Source organism: Myxine glutinosa, chromosome 13 (genome assembly GCF_964187855.1).
Source record: "Myxine glutinosa chromosome 13, kmMyxGlut1.1, whole genome shotgun sequence".
Lineage (NCBI taxonomy): Eukaryota > Metazoa > Chordata > Myxini > Myxiniformes > Myxinidae > Myxine > Myxine glutinosa.
The window spans coordinates 91,137,692-91,164,479 of NC_136273.1; the positions used below are offsets into that span (position 1 = coordinate 91,137,692).

At 45.8% G+C, this 26,788-nt stretch overlaps 1 protein-coding gene across 1 annotated transcript in view; it reads left to right on the forward strand.

Moving 5' to 3' along the window:
- Positions 1-26,788, forward strand: part of LOC137439119 (PHD finger protein 3) — a 156,614-nt gene that overhangs the window by 29,595 nt on the left and 100,231 nt on the right. Inside the window, exon 2 of the mRNA XM_068134831.2 lies at positions 17,190-17,403. Within this exon, the coding sequence (XP_067990932.2) occupies positions 17,190-17,403 (214 nt within the window). The remainder of the gene's footprint in view (positions 1-17,189; positions 17,404-26,788) is intronic.

Sequence of the window (26,788 nt, forward strand, 5' to 3'; positions counted from 1 at the left end):
TTGGGATTGTGGCGAGTTGCCAGCACTGCTTGGTGAATCATCAGAGTGTCTGCCTCCTCATGATTATTGTCTTCAAAATGCACGCCTTTGTTGCTCTTGGCCTTTCCTGCTGCACATACAATTATCAGCTTGGAGGCATCTCTGTTGTACTCCAACGTTTTCTCAGCCAGATATTCTGCCAAATCTGACTTTGTCTGATCGTGTGACAAGAACCGCTTCATGGTGATGTGTTGGATCTTGGTATTGTCCTTCACTTGGTACTGGACTGGATTGTGCCCCCCTCGTCTTTTTTGTCTTGTGCTTTGCTTCAACGAATCGGCCTTGTAAGTATCAAACACGAGGATAACTTCGTCAAAATGTCTTGTCAGTGACATCAATCTGGTATTAAAGCTGACACTGAGATCTTCAACGGTTACTGTTGCAGCTGGTTTTGTCGACAATTTCTGTACAAGAACCATGGCGTCGACTACTGCTATTTTCATAGCTGCAGAGTTATGGACTTGAGCTTGAGGACTTGAGGTCGGAGCTAAGTCACCCGGAGCTAAGTCTCCATGTTTCACAAGGAGATGGATTAACTTTGACTTGTCAAGGCAAGGAAGCAGGTCACCGTTTGGTGCGAACAAGGCGCGAGGTGTAAGGGTGAATTCGTAGTTGCCTATTGCGTCTTTCTGGTCAACATCACGGCTTGATTTTGTCAATATCATCAGCCTTCCATACAAGTCTTTTGTTTCCTTCAAGTCGACTGACTTGTCCCTGAGCATGATCTTGGTCTTCTTCACACCAGACAAGTACATCTTGTTGTTTTCTTTTTTCACGGGTGCAAATAAGCTGACTGTTCCGTTGATTCTTTCGTCAACATACTCTTCGTACAAGTGTTGACCAATGTTGTCGATATTCCTTGTTGTTAGTGTTGTTGACCAACCTATGTGAAGCTTGGAGCCCTGATTTATGTAAGGGGCAGACCAGTTGATATAGGGGGGTTGGAGTGGAGCTAGTTTATTACCATTAGAAGTGAAATAAACCACTTTCTTTTCATTTATAAATAAAAAGGTATTTTCTACCTCCTGTGCAAGAAAAACAGTGGGTGCCACATGGATGTAAAAACAAATGATTGGGCTGTCACTGGATAAGGAAAAAAAATTGCCTTAGGATAAAAAAGACCCCCCCCCCCCCCAATGAAATGATCACCCCCTTATTGTAAAACTGGGTAAGAATGCATACTCATTTATTGCCTCTCCCCATCCAGTGAAACAGGATAGGAGGCCACATTTGCCTCTCCCCATCAGAATAAATTGGTCAAAGATGCACCATTTAATATTTGTGGGGGTGGAGGGTGGGGAGAGATTTTTTTAAAGTATTGTGGATAATTGACTATAAACTATATTCAGAGCAAAATTTATATTTATCCAGGAAATATAATTAATATAAAACTGTATCTGCATATTATGTTGGTATGTTTGAAAACAACACTGGGGTATCATGCTGCATACACACTCATAATAGTACACAGTTATACTCTATATGGCTTGATTTATGGCTTCCTGTGACTTGTGGTCAGGGTGTGTAACCCCCAAATCCCTCTCACAATGAACCAGGTCAGTTAGGGATAGAGCCATGACACAGAGTGGAGTGTACTGCTGGGTGGAGAGCAAAGTCTTGTATCTTGTCTCAAATAAAAAAGTTTTATTATATATCTTTATGGATGAACACAAATGGATGAACACAAATGGATCTAAACCTAGGGCTACAAAATTATGCAAGCTCAGATTTATGTAAACAACATTCAGGAACTTTGGAGTATTACTTGTGTCTCAAGTCCAAACATCACTTATCAAGTAAGTTTGACAGCTGCTCCCCGCCATTTTGACCACAAACACATGGTGCTCAGACTCCATGTGTCCAGATATATAAACAACTCTTTTGACCTGGGTCACGACCCATGTGACCTGCCAATCAAGCCTAGTGGGCCAATAAGAGCTTCCTTCACAGGCTTCAGTTCAAAAGTTTCAAGCTTTATATTTATCAAAATAGTGCATTAAAATACAACTGAAAATATATGTAGATGCTTTGTACATTCATAAGTTTGGTAGAAAATTTGTGGTAAGTAAATCTCATTAGTTTCATTACTAGCCAGAATAAACTTTCAATTTTGGCTTCTGGTTTAAACTGTGTTTGAATGGCCACCCCCAAAATATAGATATTATATAGGTTGTGAAATCAATATAATAAATACTGCTAAGTGTTTCGGCTGTTGAGATATCGTGAAAAAACTGGTTTCCGATGGCGGCCATCTTGAAAATCCGCTGTAGGCTGCCACCTGGTATCCCAGGGTAGGTGTAGATTATTTTAGATGGCTTCATGTGATTCCTCATCCCCAAAAATGTGGGTATAGGTGTTGGAATCAGCACTCTAGGTGGTTCGGATGTTGAGATATCGCGAAAAATAGGTTTCCGATGGCGGCCATTTTGAAAATCCAATATGGCCGCCAAAAAAAATTTGCGCAAATGGAAACATGGTTTTTCGGATTCCTGGTGCTATAAGCTTTCCAAAAATGTATAGGTTTGCTAATCTCCACAAAAAAAGAACGAAATTATAAATCTGAACATAATGAACCTGACTATACCACACAATGCAGCGTGTGAGTATTGCCGTATTGACCATGTTTGGCTCTACATATGCATGTGAGCAGTCATTCTCGCATATGAGGAACATTAAGACCAACCTACGCTCACGTTTAACTGATGGAAGCCTCAATGCCTGCATGAAGCTCAACCTCACCACGTATGAACCAGACTACAAGGCCATCAGCAAAACCATGCAGCACCAGAAGTCGCATTAAAAGTAAGACATATTTAATTTATTATACGTTAAAAATACTATATGGCTCTCAATGAAATATATTTAGAAATATTTGGCTTTTATGGCTCTCCCAGTCAAAAAGGTTCCTGACCCCTGCACTAGATGTTGGAACATTGCTGTGGGGATTTGCTTCGATTCAGCCACAAGAGCATTAATGAGGTCGGGCACTGATGTTGGGCGATTATGCCTGGTTTGCAGTCGGCGTTCCAATTCGATCCAAATCACTGAATTCACTGACACTGAATTCGTTCCAAAGGTGTTCGATGGGGTTGAGGTCATGGATCTGTGCAGGCCAGTCAAGTTCATCCACACCGATCTCGACAAACCATTTCTGTATGGACTTGGTTTTGTGCATGGGGCATTGTCATGCTGAAACAGGAAAGGGCCTTCCCCAAACTGTTGCCACAAAGTTAGAATGTCATTGTATGCTGTGGTGTAAAGATTTTCCTTCACTGGAACTAAGGAAGAACTTCCTCACCCCTCCCTCTCCTGCTCTCCCCCTCACCCTTTGCCCCCCCAGGCAACGCCGGGTACTCCAGCTTGTTTTCTATATCATCAAACAAGAGTGTCTGTCTGTCAGTCCGTCCGTCCCTGAATTACTTTCTCAGTTTTGGGGCTAGCCCCGCCAAACTTTCTGTGGAACCTTTTGGGGTCCTAGCAGGTGTCCTAATAGTGGGGTACCATTGTGAAAATGTCGTTACACGGTGGACAAAAGCACAATTTTTTCACCAAAGCATCTCCATGGTATACCTTCTAGAAAAAAAGTAAGCTCCAAAAAAAATGATGATGGGAAGTGTAATATCTGACGTCATTATGATGTCATCAGCTAATTATTATGTAATCATATATAAAAAAAATCAATGACTTAGAACTAAGGTGTTAAGTGCATTTTAACATCAAAATATATGTTTCCGAGGTCAAGGATTTCAATGCACTTTTCATTTTTTATTTTAGACAATCTTTAAAAGATTTATGATGTCATTATGACGTCATAAGCGAATTATTTCGCAATCATAATTTAAAAAATGAATTAGTTAGAATTAGGCTATTAAGTGTATTTTGACATCGAAATATATGATTCCGAGGTCAAGGAATTCACTGCAATTGTCATTTGTCTTCTTAGACAATGTTTAAAAGATTTATGACATCATTCTGACGTCATCCAGCAAAAAAAAAAACTATTATATTCGTCTGCACACAAATTCGTTTGATTAGTTAACATCCACATATCGAGAGTTCATAATAATCTTCCCGTTGAGTTACAGAATTTAAAACACCACCAGAGCATTTTTTTTCAGTAATTTAGACTGAGCTATTATTAGTTACACTTCATCATTATGTCATTAGCTGGTTTAATAAAGGGGTAAATGACACAAAATTATATATGTTGCATCAAATGTATATGCATATACATTATACAAATACTCGTGATTCTGTCCCATTTTGTAGCAGTGATTCCTTGAGATGCGAAAGAATATTAGCATATCGGGCTATCATCCAGCGTCGGAAGGCATCTGGATTTTCGGTTAGGCCCACAGCTCCACCGTCCACCCTTGCCTTTTACTTTGGCATTCTCTTGTTCGTGGACTTGATCGATGGGAAGCGCGGAAAACCTCTTTTGTGTTTTGTTCACAACCCAGTGCTTCTGGAAGTCCTTTGTTAGAGCGGCTGGCATGGATTGCATCTCTCGGAGGTGGACGGAAACCCAACGGCAGTAGTTGTAGTGGTCCAGTGCAAAAAATAGAAACATGAGACTTTGAAGGGACTCAACATAGAGAAGAAACTCTTTCTCTCTGTGCGCACGAATGAATATCATGATCAAGATCTCTGTTCGCAGCACGATGTCCCAGTACTGGAAAGTCGGACTCTTCTTTGCCATAGCCAGTCTCCAGGCCTCAAATCTCTCACTGTCACTGGACACAGCAGCTTGCTCATATGCTTCTTGTTGTAACTGTGATAGAGCTAAGGCAGTCACTTGATGGGCATGTCATGTCCGTGTCACATGAGCGGCATTGATGAAAGAGTTAGCTGTACCAGATGTTGCTACACCTGAATCAGTTAGAGCTACAGTCCAGCCACTCTGATCTAGGAAATCTCCCAGTGCATTCCACAAGGCCTTCTCCAAATGGAACCCGCCAAACATGATCAGGAATTCATTTTCACCGTGAGTTGCAGGCCAGGTCCATTGAATATACTTGCAGTTCGCAAAAATTGGACAGTCACAAGTGAGGACTGGAATCTGGCCAGGGTTGAGGAACTCTGTGATGGATTTCAATATGTTCATGGCGTGCTTGATCATGGCTGGTGAGTCTGCCTTCTCTTGAAATAGTGGTAGAAGAGCAATCAAGGCAGGGGGATCGAGCGGAGGTGATTGCTGAGATGCATGATAGGCAGCCCATGAGATAGTGTCTCCCTTCTCACTTGCATTTCCGTCGAGAAGCTTGGAAGCATGCTGAATCCATTTCTCCTCCTTTTCTTTTGCTTCTTCAAGCCTCCCATTTACAGGTGTCATGATGACCTGTGGTACACTGGTATTTGATGCTTTCAGATGTACTGATTGAATTATGCTAAACGAATCTAGAAGGTGAGGTTTCTCATTTGGATTTGCAGGAAGAAAGCAAGTTGCCACCCGAACACGTCCGAGATTATCTTGTGTAGGAAATTGGATGACACTTATACCACTTCCATGGAACGATCCTTTGGCTGTAGTGGAAGAGGGATTATGGTCGATGTTATCCAGTGCACCAACAGTGAAGAGACCTTTCCTGAGAATAGATGGGCACACAATTTGGTCAGCAGTGAATTGGTCACACATTGCAGATGACATTTTATTCTCCAGTTGCAGAACCCAGCTGTATGAGATGCTCAACCCTAGTTTAGCCAGTTGATCACTGAGTGTTCTGTTCCTTGTCAATGTGTGGATATTCAAGCCAATTAGTCCGTGGGCTGAGTAGGGTTTACATGCACCCCCCCCCCCACAACTTAACTTTCTGGGTATGTCCATGTACCCCCCACCCTAGGGGTTAGGAAAAACCATGTTAACAGAACAAAACTCATTCCCTCATAGTTTGACCTCTGGTGACCTCATTAGTGATCTCATTTGCATATAAAACATATCATTGTAAAGAGTGTCCCAGGACAAACATTTTGAGGGGTCATATGCAACCATTTGAATTTCGCCTACCCCTAATTTTCGGAAATCACTGACACAGGGGGGGTAATATCAAAATATGCGTGGGAGGTACCTTGGGAATGAGTTTTTTTTCTGTTAACATGGTTTTTCCTAACCCCTAGGGTGGGGGGTACATGGACATAGTGAAGTGAAGTGAAGTTGTGGGGGGGGGGTGCATGTAAACCCTACTCAGCCCACGGACTAAATGTATACTGGAAGTTGGTATACCTCTCTGTATACCTCCAATGTATACCTCTCTCACCAGCCATGGCTCCTCAGCAAAGGACTTCTGCGACTCACTGGGACTGACACAATCTGTCAATTTCCCGACCCGGATCTCAGTCAACGGAGCATCTTCTCTTCTGGACTTGGTTATGACTAACTTCCCTGAAAATGTCTGCTGCTCTTCTTCTGCTCCAATCGGATCATCTGATCATGTCCTTGTTAAAGTGGACATCTCTCTGACCATTCTCAGGGAGCCTGCTCAGCGTCGACGAGTCTGGCATTTCACTCAGGCCAACTGGCACGGTCTTCAAGCAACCATCAATCATCTGGACTGGTCTCCCATCTCTACCACCTCTGACATCAACTCATCCTGGGAATTCTTCCAAAGTAAATTGCTCTCTCTCATGCACAGATTTATCCCATCTCGTCTTCAGTTGTCATACCCTTCCTCCCATCCATGGTACACGGAATCTTGTGGTGAGGCTGTTGCCCAGAAACAACTTGCCTTCGTCTCCTGGAAAGCAAATCCAACGGAAGGAAATCTGATTTCCTTTCACAAAGCCCGAAACAAGTGTGTGTCCACCCTCAGGAGAGCCAGGAAACAATATCTCTCCGTTCTCAAGACCGAGCTCTCTTATTTGTCTCCCTCTTCCAAATCCTGGTGGCGTCTGGTCAAATCTGTTTCTGGTGTTTGTTCCCCCTCCATCCCCTCCCTTACCTCAAACGGCTACACAGCTGACTCCGCACGTGAAAAAGCTGAATGCCTCAACTCTGTGTTTGCCTCTAAATCTTGTGTCCCAAACCCATCCCTCTCTGTACCCACCATACCCAGTCGGTCGTACCCAGCTGCTCCTGGACTCCGTGTCCTTTCCTCCTGACAAGGTGGAAAAGTTTCTGTCAACCCTCGACTCTGATTCTGCAACTGGACCTGACGGCATCAGCCCACGGGTCCTAAAATCATGTTCTTCCGCTCTTTCACTCCCTCTCTCTGTTCTCTTCACCCTCTCTTTTGCTCAAGGTCAACTGCCATCTGCTTGGAAATCAGCCAACATCACCGCTTTGCACAAAAAAGGTGCAAAAACAGATCCTAGCAACTACAGACCAATCAGCCTTCTCCCAATTATCAGCAAAGTCATGGAATCCATCATTGCTTTGGATATGAAATCTTTCCTCTTCTCCAATGGCTTGATCTCTGATCATCAATTTGGTTTCAGACCAGGTCACTCTACTCTGGACATGCTGCTTCTGCTGTCTCAACAATGGATGGAGGTCCTCAATGCCAAACAGGAAATTAGAGCTGTCTCCCTCGACATATCACGTGCCTTCGATACGGTCTGGCACCCCGCTCTGCTCACCAAACTCTCCTCCTTTGGTATCCATGGAAATCTCCACGCATGGCTGGCGGACTTCCTCTCTAGTCGTCGTCAACGTGTGGTCCTGAATGGGTTTCTCTCATCTCCTCTTCCTGTCCAGGCTGGAGTTCCCCAAGGCAGTGTTCTGGGCCCTGTGCTTTTTCTGGTCTTCATCAATGATCTATCTGACGCTCTTGAAAATCCTCTCTATCTCTTTGCTGATGACTCCACTCTCTGCCGCTCCATTCCTCATCCCTCAGATCGGCAGTCTGCAGCCTCTTCACTCTCTGCAGACCTGGACAAAATCACAGACTGGGCAAACAAGTGGAACATGTCTTTCAATCCTGACAAATCTCACACTCTTACGATGTCTCTCCGAAAAGACCGACTGGACAACCCTCCCATCTACTTTCTGAATAATCCTCTCCAAGAAGTTCTGTCACTCAAGCTTTTGGGTCTCACTATCTGCCATGATCTTTCCTGGGAAAACCACATTTCCAAGCTGGCCTCCAAAGCCAGTCGCCGACTGGGCATCCTCCGTCGTGCGAAGTCCTTCCTTGGCACACCTGAGCTCCTCACCACATACAAGGCTTTCATCCGCAGCTCAATGGAGTACTGCTCTCCCCTCTGGGCTGGTGCTCCTGCCTCACACCTAGCTCGTCTTCACGCTGTTGAAACCAAAGCGTTCAGAATCATTGGAATCTCCCGCGATGATGCTATCTCCGAGGGCCTTTCACTTAATCACCGCAGGCAGGTTGGTGGTCTTTCCGTCTTCTACCGACTCCTCTCTGGCCTTGCTCCCCCAGCTCTCTCTGGGCTCTGTCCCCCAAATATTCCTGCAGGTCGCACAAGATCTGCCTGCAACCCTCTTATGGTTAAACTGCCAAAATCAAGACTCTCTGCTCACCTTCACTCCTTCATTCCTCTTTTCTCCCACCTCTGGAACAAACTCCCTCACTCTCTTCAATCCCACTCCTCCCTCCAGGTCTTTAAAACGGCTGTTCGCCACCATCTCTTATCTTCCCCAATCCAAAACCTTGATCTTTTCTACCCCCGCTAATTTTCACCCCAAATCCACTTTTTTGAGGTGACTTTTGACCTCTTTCCTGGAAGTCCTTGGTGTCCTTGCGTTTTATACCTATCCTGCCTCTCCCCAGGCCTTCTCCCTCCAAAAACATCTCCCGATGTCCCTGCTCTCAAATGTTGTGTTTGTTTGCTTCCTCCCCATCTCTCCCCATCTTGTCGACCGCTCCCCTTTTTATATACTTCGTTTGCTTGTTTGTTTGATTTGTTTGTTTGATAAATGTTAGCTCTTTCACGAGCCTCGACTCTGTATACAAAAAAAGAAAAGAAAAAAAAAGTGGAGGTTCTCTCTCAGGAGACTGTCATTTTGGAGTAGCCAGTTTCGTGCACCTTTTCTTTGAATTGTGGAGGAACAACTGGGCGATTGTTTGAGAAGCCTGTGTGTCATTAACATCGCTCTTCAAGTTTGGTCCATAAAGGATCATTGATGACAGGAGTGTAAGACTGGGAAGCATTGTCTGGCACTTAGGGGGGAAACTGCCAGAAAACTTGAAATGTGTTTCTCCAAACATTTCTTCTCTGCATATTTTTGCTACTTTTGCAAAAAGTAGCGCTTCTGATTGATAGTCATGTTCATGCAGAGCATCTTTCAGCATTTGTTGCATGCCTTCTGGAAATACAAGAACAATGTTCTTGCCATCTGTCTGTTCTTGCACACCGGTGTCGGCAAAGTGCTCAAGAAGCCTGCTTTTCAACCGGCTCTTGTTAATTGACACATCATGCCCAAGATTTTGAAGACGGCGTTCATACATCTCATGAAGATCTGAAAACTTGAACAGGTATGTCCCATCCTCAACGGCAAACTCAACATAAGACACAAACTCCACAAACGCTCTGGCATCTGCTCGTTCTCTTTCCATGTTGGAAGAAACACCTTCACGGCGATGAGCCCGATGTCTGTTTCTGTATCGTGTTAAACAGTTCAGGTGGTACTTGGCTTCTAGGGCGATTAAATCACCCCCTGTTATTTTGTACAAGAGTTGGTCATCCTGCATATCAGTTGCCATCTTTCTGAGGTACTGATCAGCGCCAAATGTTTGGAAGTTGTGTAATTTTTGGTCGCCTGTTTTTTCACAGAAGATGCACACACACTTGGCATCAAATACCGACTGCCGCTTTGACCGTCGCATCTCGAGAGCTTCGGCTTCATGTTTTCTTTTCCTCATTACTTGTCTGTTGAGTTTGGAATTGTTGAATTTCTGATGGCAAGAACGATGCCATGAGGCATTATTTTTCACAAAAGTTTCTACTGTTCCTTCTGTTACTAGTAAGGGCATTTTATGAGATATTTCACAAATCTGTCAACTAAATTGTTACCAAAAAATTTCTTCACCAATATGTTTGTAAAGGTGTGTAATAACATGTGTTAAAATGTTGAAGTTCAACTCCCGTGGGAAACCCAGAAAAAAAGCTGTTGAATTCGGGTACCGAAAAATTATTTTTGAGAATTTTTTTTTTTTTTTATCGGCCCTTAAGTAACTTATGAGGGGTCATATAAGGGTTTTTCATGATTCTGAGTTGATTGTTAACATTTATATTTTCACTTTTACATTTACACACAAAGTAGCTTTTTTTTCACATACATATATAATACTCAAGAGTTATTTCTCATTCACAATGTCAGAAGTTTCAACAGTCATTGTCTATGTCTTCTTCAGACTCAACAACATCATGACTGCAGTTTCTGCATGTAATGCCATTACAGACTCCACAGGCCGAGATGCACGTGACCCCATTCTTCTTGCAGCTGCATCGCCGGTTGCTGCAATCTCCATGACAATTACAGCTCGTGAACTGCAATAGCTCCTCAGGAGCTGTGGGGTCCAGTGTTGGAACTGGCTCATACCCATGCACACCTATTGTCCATCCATAGTCACTGGGGTTCAGACGCGTCCATGATCATTACTTGACAATTCACTTTCCCTGGCTGGCACTTTGGCTGTCATCACTGATTGATCCTCAAGCGCAGCATCAACCGCAACCTCATCATTGATCTGTTCATCGGTTTCCTCCACAATGGTGTCAAGAGTGCCAGAAGTATCTGGAACATCATCTCCACTCCTACTATTAAGGAAGCAGTATTTGTAGTTTTGTGTCTCCGTGTAAGACTCAGTGTATCCCAGCCGGTGGAACTTGTTGAGCATCCATTTTGACCCAAATCTATGATCAAGTTGTATGGCAAGCCCCATTTGGTGTGGCAATACTCCAGACCGAGGTCGACAGGCCTTAATAAAATTCTGCCCCCAAACGGCAACTCTTTCGTCTGTCTTGACAATCGGTCTCAAGAACATCTGAAGGCTTGCAGGAACAAGTGTCAGCTGACTATCGATGTCAGTCATACTGTGTGTGGTGGGGTATGACTTTGGACCTAAATCAATCAAGGCAATATCAATGGATATGAACTTGAGTGCCGTCTTTATGATCTGAGTCTTCTCATCTCCATGGTAGTGGGGCGGCTTAGCCCAAATATTCAAAAGAATTGTGCATTTTGTGATACAAGCACCAAATTTGGCACAAATGTACATTAATATGTTGCGAACATTTTCAGATATTGGGCCACTTGAAATTCCGTAATTTTTTTTTTCAAATTTTTTCAAATTTCGTAATTTCAAATTTTTCGGGTGACACCGTCACAATTTCGGTCTTCGAGGCCGGCCGATAGGCAAAGTGTGACCGGAAGGGACGAGGTTCTCCTGACCACGTGGCCCTCGATCTGGGAAGCGAGAGGCGTTCCATTAGTGGACGCGCCCCTCACGCCCGACTTTTGGGCGGCCCCGGCAGGCCGTTTGTTTTGACGTTCCGTGACAGGCCCCGCACCCCCACCTCCGGGCCGACCGGAAGCTTGTGCTGAGTACATCATACCTGAACAACTCAGTGAGGCAGAACACAGCAGTGCACACCAGGGTGACCCCTTCAGTGCATAAACCAATTAACCTGTCCACTGCAGGGCATATAGAAATGAAGTTATTTTCTGCATATAATAATAATATAAGTTCAGTTCTATATAACAATTTCTGTTATCACCACTACCACTACAACTACCACTACTACAAGCTTTGTCTGGAATTTTGTGGACTAACAGACAAACAGACATACAGACAAGCTGGGATCAAAACATTACCTCCTTCCACCATTGAGTGTAGAGGTAAACATCATGGAAATTATATCATGCCCTAGATTTAATTCATGCTTACCCGTGTATTTGCTTCACTGGTTCACAAGGTCTTTTGCATACATGTAATTCAGACTCTCGTCTTCATTGCTGACCACACAATGTTCGCAACATATTAATGTACATTTGTGCCAAATTTGGTGCTTGTATCACAAAATGCACAATTCTTTTGAATATTTGGGCTAAGCCGCCCCACTATATCGGCCGGCCTCGAAGACCGAAATTGTGACGGTGTCACCCGAAAAATTTGAAATTACGAAATTTGAAAAAATTTGAAAAAAAAAATTACGGAATTTCAAGTGGCCCAATATCTGAAAATGTTCGCAACATATTAATGTACATTTGTGCCAAATTTGGTGCTTGTATCACAAAATGCACAACAGGTTTGCTATGCTGCTACACTATGGTCAAGATTAGCATGATGCTCTCGCAGAATATTGTCGGTGCCATCTTTGAGATTGAGTACATCTGCCCTTCTTTCCTGTGTTGTGAAATACAAGGTGTCTTCGTATTTCTCTAGAAGTTTTATCTTTAGCCAATGCTTTGAATAAGAAAGGCTCTTCTCTGGTGACTGATCAAACTCCTGCAGCTTTTCATGGACTTGGTCCATGTTCATTACCCCATGCTCTAATTCTGAGTCTAACCATTCGCAGAATTCAATAAAAACTGCCTCTCGCTCCTCATCAATACTCCTCTGTCCTCTCTTCCTTTTTCCTTCCTCATCAGTCTTGGACAAACTGTCACCTCTCGCAAACATAAGTTTGCATCGCAAATGGTACAGTGTTTCTTCTGCTACCAAGTCGTTGATCCCTTCCAGGCGTCCAGTGACTTCAGTGCCCCAGTCATCCCCGCGACTCCGTGCTGTCTTCAGCAAGCTTGCCTTCAGTGTATCTGCAGTCAAATTATCTGGCACTCTGTATTTCTTTCTAGCTTGTGCTGGATTATTTTTGTAGAGCTGGGCTGGTTGGTTGCAAAGAATGCATACATCCTTATACAGGAGGTCAACTGACTGTGATCTTCTAGAATTGCAGCCAGTTGATGAACTGAACTCACAAGTAGTGCGTCTTCTCTTCAACTTTGATGACTCTTTCTCTGCCTTTGATGCTTGAGCTGACTTCTTGGTGGTTGCAACAAAGTTGTTGTACAGATCATTTTTACACTTCTGGTGGTACCTCAGTTTTCCTTCCTTTTGAGCCTCCTTCATACGTTCCACAACAGTAACATTTTCGACAGTTTCTGCTTGTTTCAATAAAGTTGAGTATCCCTTTGGAGTTGCCTGTATGAGCCTTTCAGCTGGTGTATCCGAGCGTGCACAGATGAAGCAATTGAGCATAGGTGGAGTAACGTCTTCATCCATATTGCTAGACTCCATGTTCTGCAAAGTAGAAAATGAGATATATTTAGAAATTATTTTTCCACAAAGGAGTGTCTGTGGTGAAATATAAATGTTAACAATCAACTCAGAATCATGAAAAACCCTTATTTGACCCCTCATAAGTTACTTAAGGGCCGATTAAAAAAAATAAAAATTCTCGAAAATAATTTTTCGGTACCCGAATTCAACAGCTTTTTTTCTGGGTTTCCCACGGGAGTTGACCTTCAACATTTTAACACATGTTATTACACACCTTTACAAACATATTGGTGAAGAAATGTTTTGGTAACAATTTAGTTAACAGATTTTCATATGTTTCCCTTACTATACATATTCTACATCAACTGGCAGTGCATTTATTTTTCTGAACTCCTCAACATTTCCCAGGAATGTAGCGTATACTTCTCTGGCATTACGTTTAAATCCTTTCTGTGGACAAGATAGTTTTTCCGGTGTAGTTTTCTTGCAGATTATGGAAGCACTCAAATCCATGATGACCTGAAATTGAAAGGAAATAGTCCACATAAGCATAAAAAGCACAATATCCAAACCAATATTATACGTTCCAATGCTGTAATTTGATAGACAATTCATAAATACTTTTATTGGTTTCTTGCATTTCTAAATTTGAATAGCTAGACTAAGATTGCGTATATTCCAGGGAATGTATTGTTTGAACATGGTCTTAAATCACATTTGAGACCGGGCACCCTTGCATTTATCCCCTAATTCTTATGTTTTATTTTCATTTGTTTTGTTTTATTTATTTTATTTTTTTACACATTTGAGTAATGACATCACTGCAACATAGTGAGCTTAAAAAGGCTTATATATCAATTACCTGTTTCTTGAAATATTAAATTAATGACTCAAAATCTCGGCACAGTACTTCACAACCTTATGTTACACATTAATTTGTGCTAATATCTTGTTTGTCTATTGTGACGTCATTATGACGTCATTAAATACACTTCCTGTCATCAGATTTTTTGGAGCTTACCCTCTTTTTGATCCTTATACATGGGCAAAGCTTTGGTGAAAAAATTGTGCTTTTGTCCACAGTGTAACGGTCCTTGGCATTTTTGTTAATAAGGTACCTCATTATAAGTTGGGTGGGAGGTTTCATAAATCCCTCAATACAATTATGATTTTGAAATTCAATACGAAACTGCTCCTTATCCGGAAGCAAACACACTCACGGGTTCGGCAGAAACATTCGCTGGTTTGATAACATCTCAATACAATTTGTGATTTTAAGTTTACACCTGAATGACGCCGCTGTTATCTATTCGAAGGTGGCTGGGAAGTTTCATAAATTTCTCAATGCAATTACGATTTTGAGTTTCCATCTGTACGAAGTGTTATGTATCCGCCCTTGCTCGCTGGCAAATTTGTCTGTATTGGTTATCACGTTAGAACGGCATTTATCTTCGTTTACCTCACTCGTGTTTGTAACATTGTATTTTGTTATATTAATGGTGTAGTATTCATTTGTGATTGGAATTTTGCTGTTTGAAAATATAGAGATTTGGTATTGAGGAAATTATATGAGGGTTTCACCACCCATGACATTAGCGGATTCAGCATTCGCTATTTTTTGCCCAAGTCCTTCACGAACCGGATGTCCATGCTTGATCGACTGAAGGTGGAACAGGATATGGAATTCATTGGGTCATGTTTTGGCATTTGCCATTTCTGCATTGTTTCTTTGCATTCGGCTCACACGCTGCCTGCCACCAGTCTGTTTATAAAACACCGCACATTGGCTAGTACTGTGGTACATTGAAGAGTGGTTGTTTGCACAGACAGCATGAAATGAAATTGTGTTTACTCACGTTAAGTCAAACACTGATTCTGGTGTACCATACTCTGTTATAGAGAGTTGGTGCTGCCGGGGTAATTTCTTGGCAAGGGTTGTACCGAGTGGTTTGCCATTGCTTTCCCAGTAGTAGTTCGGGCAGGAATTTTGAATTTGTTTGCGGTGCCAGTGATAGCTCACATATAGAGTGGCCACAAAGTCCCAAAGTCAAAGTCGCAGTTAGAATTTGGTTAGCATTTACCTGTATGTTCCCCTCCATTCTCAGCACAAATTTGAATTTTTCTCTGTTCTTCTATATTTGTTGAAATGTTCAAGTCTCTATTTCCCAGGTCTCTATTTCTCTGGACGCGTTACGTGGTAACGCGTGGTAACGCGTGGTAACGCCAACCGTGGTAGCGCACATGGGTTTCTGGCCACTCATTAACACATCCAGGCTTAAATGGCTTCAATCCCAGATCCCCTTTCATTATTTTTTGGACTGTTGAGAGTGGAATGTCTAATTCAGAAGATCTTTTTCGAGATAATTTCAGTGGTGATCTCGAGCAGGACGCTTCAATAATGTCCACATGGCGTTGAAGTGATTTTAACGAACGCTTTTAAATCAAGGACACTTCCTGTTGAAAAAGCCTTCTTCTCCCATGCCTGCATCGTGTCGCGCGTAAGAGCTGGCTTATCGAATGTCTGTGAAAATCTTGTCCTTATGTCTTCAAAACTTTCTCCTTCTCGCGCGCGGTCATGAAACCAAACACAAGTAATGTGTCCCTCTTCTGTCGTGTACTCACTGGTGTCCGTCATGCTGAAGCCGTAGCTGGAAAACAAATAAAACAAATAAGTAACAGAGGACACTTATGCATAGGGACTTTCTGGCCACTGTACATTTTGCGAAGAACACCATGGGATCTTTAATGTCTGCCAACTAATGATGGCAGACAGGATATCTGTTTAACTTAACGTCCATCCGAGGGACGGCACACACATTGTTGAATCACCTTCCCTGTGAAACAGCGGGATGACAGTTTATAGTTGGGTCAGAATTCAATCCCAGGCTAGACCGCTTTGAGGCGAGTGTGCGTACCTCTGGACCATCTTGCCAGCCAAGTCAAACATAGAATTTAAAAATAGGAAATAAAGAAGATATTTCCGAATATTTTTGGAATATATTCATATTTTAGGCAACCCAAGCATCGTTAACGCTGGACAGATTGATGGATTTGACTAGCGGCGCAGAAGATACGCCAAGCATAATTATTTTGCTCATTGGAAGATTGAAAGTGGGTTACCTGTGGCACTGACTGTGACTAGTAATAGGTTTGTGTTCAACGTACCTCAGCCCGATTGGAAAACTTTTCACTGTCCTGTTGTCGGAAGTCGACAAAGCGCATTCCGCAGTTGACAGCGTTGTTGTTGACGTCCCCGACGTATCTCTATTCCAGCCAGCCATACTCTACCAGCCCAGTAATGAGCAATACCTTGGGCATGTTGGAGTGTGGTGTAGAGGCTTTCCCCCATAAATCCTGCACTGATACCTGTACAGCAGTAGATTCCTCAGTTGCAGACCTCACCTGGAAGCTTGATCCCCTCACCACCCAGATCACCACTGAGGTCCAGGCAAGTATTTCTCTCCCCCTCCCCTACTTGGGTTCTGATACACCGTATGCTTTGGTGGAGATATCATTTGTACCAAGTGGTTACTTTACCTGGGTGAAGAGCATGGTGGCTTCTTCTTGCTTGACATCTCATTAATGATTGCGTGTCTCAACCAGCCATGGAAAAATGGTCCCCCAAAAAAGCTGCATAAATTGGAATTCAACAACAAACAAAAGCTCAGTAATTTTTGCTCGAGAAAAAAAATCTCACGCTCTCAATGTTCTTCCAAAAAACTTTTTATGACAATTTGTCTTTGCGATGCCCTTTAAGGGATTTGGCTTTTTAGCACCCTGAGGATTTATGAAGTTTGCCCATAGTTTTTGTGGAATGCACCTTTTAAGTCAAGCACCAAGTTTCTTATATATTTTTTAGAATCCAGAAAAGAAAAAGGGAACACGTTTAAACATTGCTGCTGACGTGCACTGCCGAGTAAGCTATTTGAGGGACATTTTTTGGTGTAACTGCACTTGCTGTCTTGTGGGCAGATGGAGGAAGAGCTGCCGGCCATAGAGCCAGTTTGTGTGGCTTTTGAGCCACTAGCTTCGGAGCCATTTGAACAGCCTGGTTCTGAGAGCTACACACAGATGCTGAGCGATAAAGATCCGATGTTCGCCTCTGCTACCGGCTCTTCCTACGGGCTTAGACTGCAGGAGAACCAGCGAGAAAGCTTTGCCTTACCACCACCGCAAGAGGGCGAAGGTCAGCCTTGGCGGGTATTGTAGGAGCCTGCAGTTCTTAGTGCTTGGCAATGATAATGGCTGCTAATGTTTGCAGAGCTTAAACATTTGCTGATTGTGTGTTTTTATTTATGCCTCCACCAACAAAGTCGCCGGAGGCATTATGCTTTCGGGTTGTCCGTCCGTCCGTTCGTCCATCCGTACGTCTGTTTGGGCTAAACCTCATTTTTCTCAGCAACCATATGTCTGATTGAGACAAAACTTTCAGGGTAGGAGTGACACCCATGCAGAATGTTTTTATGATAAATGTGACGTCATAGGCCACGTTGTATGGCAGCCATCTTGGATTAAAAGCAAATAATTAAAAAATTATTTCTCGGAAACCACTGAATGGAAAAATTTGAAATTTGGCACATTGTCAAATACTCCCAATGGGGAACAAAAAAGTGATAATGATGACATCATAGGTGAAGTGGTATACCAGCCAAAAATGTTTTAATCTAATTCCTTATCCTAAAAATCTGAAATTGCATGCACATGATCTATGCCCCATTTGTATTGAAATATTAAATTTATGACATCATATGTCACATGGTTTGGTAGCCATATTGGAGTGAAGGAAAATATTAAATAATTATATCTCTGAAACCGCTCACCCTATTGATGCGAAATTTTACAAATATCATCAAACAGCACGGTTGCATATAGTTTGAAAATGATGATGTCATAGTTCACGTGGTTTGGCAGCCATCTTGGATAGAAAAACGAACCTTATCCGATAAACATGAAACTTCACAAACGTGATCCTCTACCCATACATATGCAGAATGATGGCATCAACCCGTTGTGGGACTATGCGCAGGCATATTGGCGACACAGTCACATTGTTTGAATTATTTCTTTATTTCTTTATTTATTTTTGCTGTCCGAGAAGTTGAGCTTTTTCCTTCTTTTATTTTTGTTGTTTTTTGTTGGGATGTTTTCACCCCTGTCTGTCTGTTTGTCTGTCTGTCTGTCTGTGAACAACATATCTCAAAAGTTGTGGATGGATTTGGATGAAATTTGGCAAAGTGGTAGTGTACGTGATCCGGACGAAATGATTAGATTTTGGTAAAGATCCAGATTCGGATCCGGCTAATATAATTTTTTAAGTGATTCTTCACCATTGGGAGATCAGGCCAAAAACGATATATAGCAGGATATCTCAAAAGGTTGTGGACGGATTTGGACAAAACTTGGTGGACTGGTTGGGTATGTTACAAGGACAAATCGATTTGATCTTGGTGAAGATCTGAATGTGGATTCGAATACGAAAATTGTTTAATTTTCAAGTTAATCTTCGCTCTTGAGAGGTCGGACGAAAAGCGATATATAACATGATATTTCAAAAAGTTATGGACGAGTTATGACTAAACCTGGTGGAGGAGTTTGTTAGGTGAAAAGAACAAGCCGATTAGATTTTGTTTGAGGTCCGAATCCAGATCCGGCCTATCAGTGGGATGCAAAACATAAACTGTTCATCCTGGTGGAGGTATGCGCTCTACTGAGTGCCGTTCTAGTTTGTTCTACGTAACACTCTTTTCTCGAAATATCTTTTTCAGCATTATTCCCCCTGAGCGTTTGAGTCCCTCATGAAAGTATCTCTTCCAGGAGGTATCTCTCTCTCTCTTTCTCTATCTCTCTCTCTCTCCCTCTACCCCCCTCTCTCTCTATCTCTCTCTCTCTCTCCCTCTACCCCCCCTCTCTCTCTATCTCTCTCTGTCCCTCTACCCTCCTCTCTCTCTATCTCTCTTTCCCTCCACCCCCCTCTCTCTCTCTCTTTCTCTCTACCCTCCTCTCGGTCTCTGTCTCTGTCTCTGTGTCTCTGTGTCTCTCTGTCTCTGTGTCTCTCTGTCTCTGTCTCTCTGTCTCTCCGTCTGTCTATGTCTCTCTCTCTGTGTGTCTCGGCCTCCGTCTCTCGCCCTCCGTCTCTCGCCCTCCGTCTCTCGCCCTCCGTCTCTCGCTCTCCGTCTCTCGCTCTCCGTCTCTCGCCCTCCGTCTCTCGCCCTCCGTCTCTCGCCCTCCGTCTCTCGCTCTCCGTCTCTCGCCCTCCGTCTCTCGCCCTCCGTCTCTCGCCCTCCGTCTCTCGCCCTCCGTCTCTCGCCCTCCGTCTCTCGCCCTCCGTCTCTCGCCCTCCGTCTCTCGCCCTCCGTCTCTCGCCCTCCGTCTCTCGCTCCTCCGTCTCTCGCCCTCCGTCTCTCGCCCTCCGTCTCTCGCCCTCCGTCTCTCGCCCTCCCTCTCTCGCCCTCCCTCTCTCGCCCTCCCTCTCTCGCCCTCCCTCTCTCGCCCTCCCTCTCTCGCCCTCTCTCTCTCGCCCTCCCTCTCTCGCCCTCCCTCTCTCGTCCTCCGTCTCTCGCCCTCCGTCTCTCGCCCTCCGTCTCTCGCCCTCCGTCTCTCGCCCTCCGTCTCTTGCCCTCCCTCTCTCGCCCTCCCTCTCTCGCCCTCCCTCTCTCGCCCTCCCTCTCTCGCCCTCCGCCTCTCGCCCTCCGCCTCTCGCCCTCCGCCTCTCGCCCTCCGCCTCCCGCCCTCTCTCTCTCGCCCTCTCTCTCTCGCCCTCCGTCTCTCGCCCTCCGTCTCTCGCCCTCCGTCTCTCGCCCTCCGTCTCTCGCCCTCCGTCTCTCGCCCTCCGTCTCTCGCCCTCCGTCTCTCGCCCTCCGTCTCTCGCCCTCCGTCTCTCGCCGTCCGTCTCTCGCCCTCCGTCTTTCGCCCTCCGTCTCTCGCCCTCCGTCTCTCGCCCTCCGTCTCTCGCCCTCCGTCTCTCGCCCTCCGTCTCTCGCCCTCCGTCTCTCGCCCTCCGTCTCTCGCCCTCCGTCTCTCGCCCTCCGTCTCTCGCCCTCCGTCTCTCGCCCTCCGTCTCTCGCCCTCCGTCTCTCGCCCTCCGTCTCTCGCCCTCCGTCTCTCGCCCTCCGTCTCTCGCCCTCCGTCTCTCGCCCTCCGTCTCTCGCCCTCCCTCTCTCGCCCTCCGTCTCTCGCCCTCCGTCTCTCGCCCTCCGTCTCTCGCCCCCCCCGTCTCTCGCCCCCCGTCTCTCGCCCCCCCGTCTCTCGCCCCCCGTCTCTCGCCCCCCGTCTCTCGCCCCCCGTCTCTCGCCCCCCGTCTCTCGCCCTCCGTCTCTCGCCCTCCGTCTCTCGCCCTCCGTCTCTCGCCCTCCGTCTCTCGCCCTCCGTCTCTCGCCCTCCCTCTCTCGCCCTCCCTCTCTCGCCCTCCCTCTCTCGCCCTCCGTCTCTCGCCCTCCGTCTCTCGCCCTCCTTCTCTCGCCCTCCGTCTCTCGCCCTCCGTCTCTCGCCCTCCGTCTCTCGCCCTCCGTCTCTCGCCCCCCCGTCTCTCGCCCCCCGTCTCTCGCCCCCCGTCTCTCGCCCCCCGTCTCTCGCCCTCGCCCTCGCCCTCCGTCTCTCGCCCTCGCCCTCGCCCTCCGTCTCTCGCCCTCGCCCTCGCCCTCCGTCTCTCGCCCTCGCCCTCACCCTCCGTCTCTCGCCCTCGCCCTCCGTCTCTCACCCTCGCCTTCCGTCTCTCGCCCTCGCCCTCCGTCTCTCGCCCTCGCCCTCCGTCTCTCGCCCTCGCCCTCCGTCTCTCGCCCTCGCCCTCCGTCTCTCGCCCTCGCCCTCCGTCTCTCGCCCTTGCCCTCCGTCTCTCTCTCTCTCTCACGCCCCCTGCTGGCTGTCGGTGTGTTTGGGCGTGGCAAGATGGCGGCTGTGCATGTGTGGTGAGATACGAGCTGCTCTGCTTTTCTACTCTTTTGTCCTTTTCCGCGTCGTATTTCACCTTTTCCTTCCCCCTGTTCGTTTATCTTCACATCCTTACTCTGCATTTGTGCCCCAACCCCTCCCCTTTGATCAGACCCAACACTTTGGGGCTTCGGCCTTCACCCCCTCCCCCACCCCTTCTGCCTCCCTTTTCCCTCCTCGGTTTCTTTTTTCCTATCTCGTTTTTATTTCTATTCACTCCTTCTTGTCCTTTGTTTCCTTTCCTTTTCTGAGAGAGATAAAGAGAGCCCACAGCTGTTTGTGGATAACTTTTACATTAATCGGCGGCCCATCCCGTCCTCCCGGCTGATCGGCTTTTTTCTCCACCAGCTGTGTTTGTTTTCGCCTTTGAAAATCTGTCTCGGCTCGTAATTAATTAATCACTGTTCGAGAGCGAAATTCACCCTCCTCCCATGCCCTCCCTCGTCCCTTCTCCCCCTGTCCTCGTCCCTTCTCCCCTCCCCCCCTGCCCCTTTACCCCCCCCTCATCCCTCGTCCCTTGTCCCTTGTCCATTCCCCCCCCATCCTCGTCCCTTTTCCATTCCCCCCCCCCCCATCCTCGTCCCTTGTTCCTTCCCCTCCCCCCAACCTCGTCCCTTGTCCCTTGTCCCTTCTCCGCCCCCCACCCTCGTCCCTTGTCCCTTCTCCCCCCCCCCCCCCTCGTCCCTTGTCCCTTCTTCCCTCCCCACCCTCGTCCCTTGTAAATTATGACTTCGTTTTCACGTTACGTGGCATATGAAGCGTTAACGCGTAGACATGGCGTTGTTTGTGTTCCGCCGAACGATGTCAGCGTTGAGGACCTCGTTATTGCTGTAGGCAACATAATCGGTATTGATAAAGTTCGTGCAGCCTCGCGAATGAACAAACGTGTCGTTATTTTCGTATCCAAGGCTGAAATGGTTCACGAGTTTGTATCTACAGGACTATCGACAGATGATGGACATTTCGTACTCGTGTCCCCTCTCGACACTCCAGCCGTTAAGGTCATCATCTCACACGTTTCTCCATTCCTGAAAAATGAGAGACTGGTCTCCGAACTATCTCGTTATGGTGCTGTGGTTTCGCATGTCACTATGTTACCTTTACGTTGCCAGGACGACCGGGCTAAACATGTGATGGCTTTTAGGAGGCAAGCTTACCTTGTACTTCCTCCTTCTAACGTCGAAATAACGCTGAACATTGTTTTAAAATTCAAAATTGATAATCATGATTACCAATTATACGTAACCACTGACTCCTTGAAATGTTTTGAATGTGGTAAATTCGGACACTTGAAACGCTCTTGCCCAAAAACGGCTTCGTCGGACGATGGGACAAACCGTGGAAACAACAAGGATTCCTCTTCTTCATCCTTAGCTTCGGCTGTTCAGGGAACATTTTCCATGTCCGGCAATGATGCTCAGCCTTCCCATCCCGATGATCCAAACAGCACAACGAACGTCGGGGATGGTTTCACCATTGTTCCGTCAAGGAAGAGAAAGACCTTTCCCGAGGGTCATTTAACTCAGAAAAAGGGAGCATTTAACAATAAGCAACCTGTCGGTGACACCCCCCCAGTCGTGACCGATGCCATTCTTCAAGGCTTACCTGGGACAAACCCTGTACCTACAGCCAACAAGTTCGGCCCCCTTTCATGTGAGGACATAGACGTTCCACCTGCAAGGACTGTTTTACCTGTTAACAAATCAAATGGAATCGTCTCAACTGTTATGGACTCGGCTATTGGAAAGTCCTCTGATTATTTTGCTGAGACCACTGGTGATGAACCTGCTGAGACTACTGGTGATGAACCTGCTGAGACCACTGGCGATGAACCTGCTGAGATCACTGGTGATGAACCTGCCGAGACCACTGGTGATGAACCTGCCGAGACCACTGGTGATGAACCTGCCGAGACCATTGGTGATGAACCTGCTGTCACTTTGGAAAATGTTAATCCTAAACATGATGACGCTGAATTCCTGTCAGCAGAAAATAGCGAAACTGTCTCAGTTACTGCTCTCAGTTCATCACCTGGTGAAGCGGGAATCGCAGAAATCAATGTTTTGCAAGAGACTCCTATTTATTTATTTTTTAATTTTTTTCTTGTTTGTATACTGAATCGAGGCTCGTGAAAGAGCTGACATTTACTTCACAAACAAATCAACCAGACAAACAAAATATATAAAAAGAGGGAGCGGAAGACAAGAGAATGGGAAGCACACAAACACTTGAGAGCACACAACATTTAAGAGCAGGGAGATGTGTGGGAGGGAGAGGGCTTGGGGGGAGAAGGGGGGAGGGGGGGGGGGTGGGAGAAGTATAAAACACAAGGACACCAAGGACTTCCAGGACAAAAGTTGGTATTTCAAAAAGTGGCATTGGGGTGAAATTATCGGGGATAGAAAAGATCAAGGTTTTGGATGGGGGAAGATAAGAGATGGTGGTGAACAGCTGTTTTAAAGACCTGGAGGGTGGGGTAGGATTGAAGAGAGTGAGGGAGTTTGTTCCAGAGGCGAGAGAAAAGAGGAATGAAGGAGTGAAGGTGAGCAGAGAGTCTTGATTTTGGCAGTTTAACCATAAGAGGGTTGCAGGCAGATCTTGTGCGACCTGTAGGAATATTTGCGGGACAGAGCCCAGAGAGAGCTGGGGGGGCAAGGCCAGAAAGGAGTCGGTAGAAGACGGAAAGACCACCAACCTGCCTGTGGTGAGTGAGTGAGAGGCCCTTGGAGTTAGCTTCATCGCGGGAGATTCCAATGATTCTGAATGCTTTGCTTTCAACAGTGTGAAGACGAGCTAGGTGTGAGGCAGGAGCACCAGCCCAGAGGGGAGAGCAGTATTCCATTGAGCTGCGGATGAAAGCCTTGTACGTGGTGAGGAGCTCAGGTGTGCCAAGGAAGGACTTCGCACGACGGAGGATGCCCAGAGGCCAGATTTGAAATGTGGTTTTCCCAGGAAAGATCATGGCAGATAGTGAGACCCAAAAGTTTGAGTGACAGAACTTCTTGGAGAGGATTATTCAGAAAGTAGATGGGAGGGTTGTCCAGTCGGTCTTTTCGGAGAGACATCGTAAGAGTGTGAGATTTGTCAGGATTGAAAGACATGTTCCACTTGTTTGCCCAGTCTGTGATTTTGTCCAGGTCTGCAGAGAGTGAGGAGGCTGCAGACTGCCGATCTGAGGGATGAAGAATGGAGCGACAGAGAGTAGAGTCATCAGCAAAGAGATACAGAGGATTTTCAAGAGAGTCAGGGAGATCATTGATGAAGACCAGAAAAAGCACAGGGCCCAGAACACTGCCTTGGGGAACTCCAGCCTGAACAGGAAGAGGAGATGAGAGAAACCCATTCAGGGCCACACGTTGACTACGACTAGAGAGGAAGTCCGCCAGCCATGCGTGGAGATTTCCATGGATACCAACAGAGGAGAGTTTGGTGAGCAGAGCGGGGTGCCAGACCGTATCGAAGGCACGTGATATGTCAAGGGAGACAGCTCGAATTTCCTGTTTGGCATTGAGGACCTCCATCCATTGCTGAGAAAGCAGTAGCAGCATGTCCAGAGACTTTTGTGCTAGATACCGCCACACAATCAGAGGTTGTTGCAGTCGGGGGAAGCAACATCGCTGCATCTGCTGATGCTGTTTCTGTTTCACCAAATCCACAGATTATTGCTGTTATTCCACAAAACAATGTTCCCACGGTGGGAGGGCACACAGATGTTACAACTAGTGCAGATCTATGTGCCAATATTGATGACAGTATTGACATGCAGGACTATACAAGCTTGTGTGATTCGGAAATAAAAACTGACTCTGACGAATCTGACCTGGAGGAAGCAAACAGCCAGGTGGAAGCAATGGAGAAGCTTACCAGTCAAGGTCCTACTTCCCCTGAACAAATAAGACTTTTCTTGCAAAATACGTACAGGAAACGCATTGTAAACCTAACAGAATACTTTCCAGATTTACCGTCCTTCCTTGAGTGTGCTCAGGCTATTGTATGCAGGCCTGACTCATTCAACTTTCGTCAGACACATTATCACCGTTTAAGAAAATTGATCGCCAAGGCGAAAAAGACTCTAAGTTAACTCATGGTGAGTTTCAAGATTGGAACAGTAAATGTCAATGGTGGTGGAAGTTCACTCCGCCAGATCCAGACCAAGCAGCTGATAGACGCTAACGGTCTCGACATAGCTTTGTTGCAGGAGACCCATGCCATCAGATCTGTTCAGGCCCAGTCGTGACTCATTATGGATAAGGAGTATTTCTTTAGTAACAGCTCCTCGTCTAAGGCAGGAATCATGTTTGTCTTAGGGAAACATTTCCAACCGTCCGCGCTTCAATTTGCGAATATCATTGATGGCCATCTTGCCTCTGTGACCTTCTATCTCAATCAGGTCAAGTTTACAACCCTTAATGTGTATGCTCCAAGCAAAAATGGTGAGTGGATCTCCTCGTTCGCTGAACTGAGAAAGTTCCTCCAAACACTGGATTTGCAACTTGTCTAATTATTGGTGGCGACTTTAACTGTACTGTTGATGCCTCATGTGACCGAAACGGGCCGGAACGGGCCGGAACCTCAACCATGTGCCGCAAACTTTTTGCGAATATCATTGCAAAATATAATCTCCATGATGTCTGGCGCTTGCAGCACCCTTCTGAACAATCCTACACATGGTGTCATTGTTCCAACAACCACATCTCACTTGCGAGGCTTGATCGCATTTATGTAAATTCTCACCTGTTACATGGAGTTTGCAAATCTGATATCGTGCCTTCCGGTTTCTCCGATCACTCCCTAGCTTGGTGATCAACAGTTTGGTGTCCTCTACCCTATGGCACAGGGTCTTTGTGCTGCACCCTCCGGTAGTGTTGCTTCAACAGCTCCAGAAATGCTTTGTGTCTTTATTCTGGGATGGAAAGCACTGGTTGCGACCCGAGGTCCTCAGATTGCCACTGACCGATGGAGGCCAAGGCCTGTTTGACTTAAAGAGCCGGTTAATGGCCTTTCGACTTTCGGTTGCTCTACGCATGCTGTACATGCACCCCTCTCCACCTTGGGTTAACATTGCTTGTCGCCTTTTGCAGCAGGCGGGTTGACTAGGCTATGACCACGCCATCATTGAATAGAGCCTTCCTTCTTGATGGATCTTTCGCATCTTGATATGTCTCCCCTCTCTCGGTTTTATCAGAGTGTACTAAACGCATGGCGAGCCCTAACGACCACAAGAGCCACGCATTCGTACACAAAGCAAATGTTCCTGATAGAGCCTTTGTTTTACAATTCCATTTTCCACGATATGCCTGCTGATAGGTGTCTCGTTCAATGCTTCGTCGCGAAGAACATAAAATCGATCGGCGATCTTTTAAGCCCAAATGGCAGTTGGATTGGAGCTGATGCACTGGCAAGCCTGGTTGGCGTGCGATCCTCCAGAGTTGTGGCACGCATGTTACGCTGTGTGCTTCATACCTATGCACAGCTTGCACCTAATTGGGAGCAAGTCCAAGCAGACAATGAACAAGGTGCTTCTCCTGCTACATTTCCTGAACTCATTTGCAAGTTTTCTCTTGCCAACTCTCCTCCTTGTACCTCTTTTAGCATAGGATTCAATGGTTTTCCTAAACAAAAAGACCTCTATTTGGGTTGCGTAA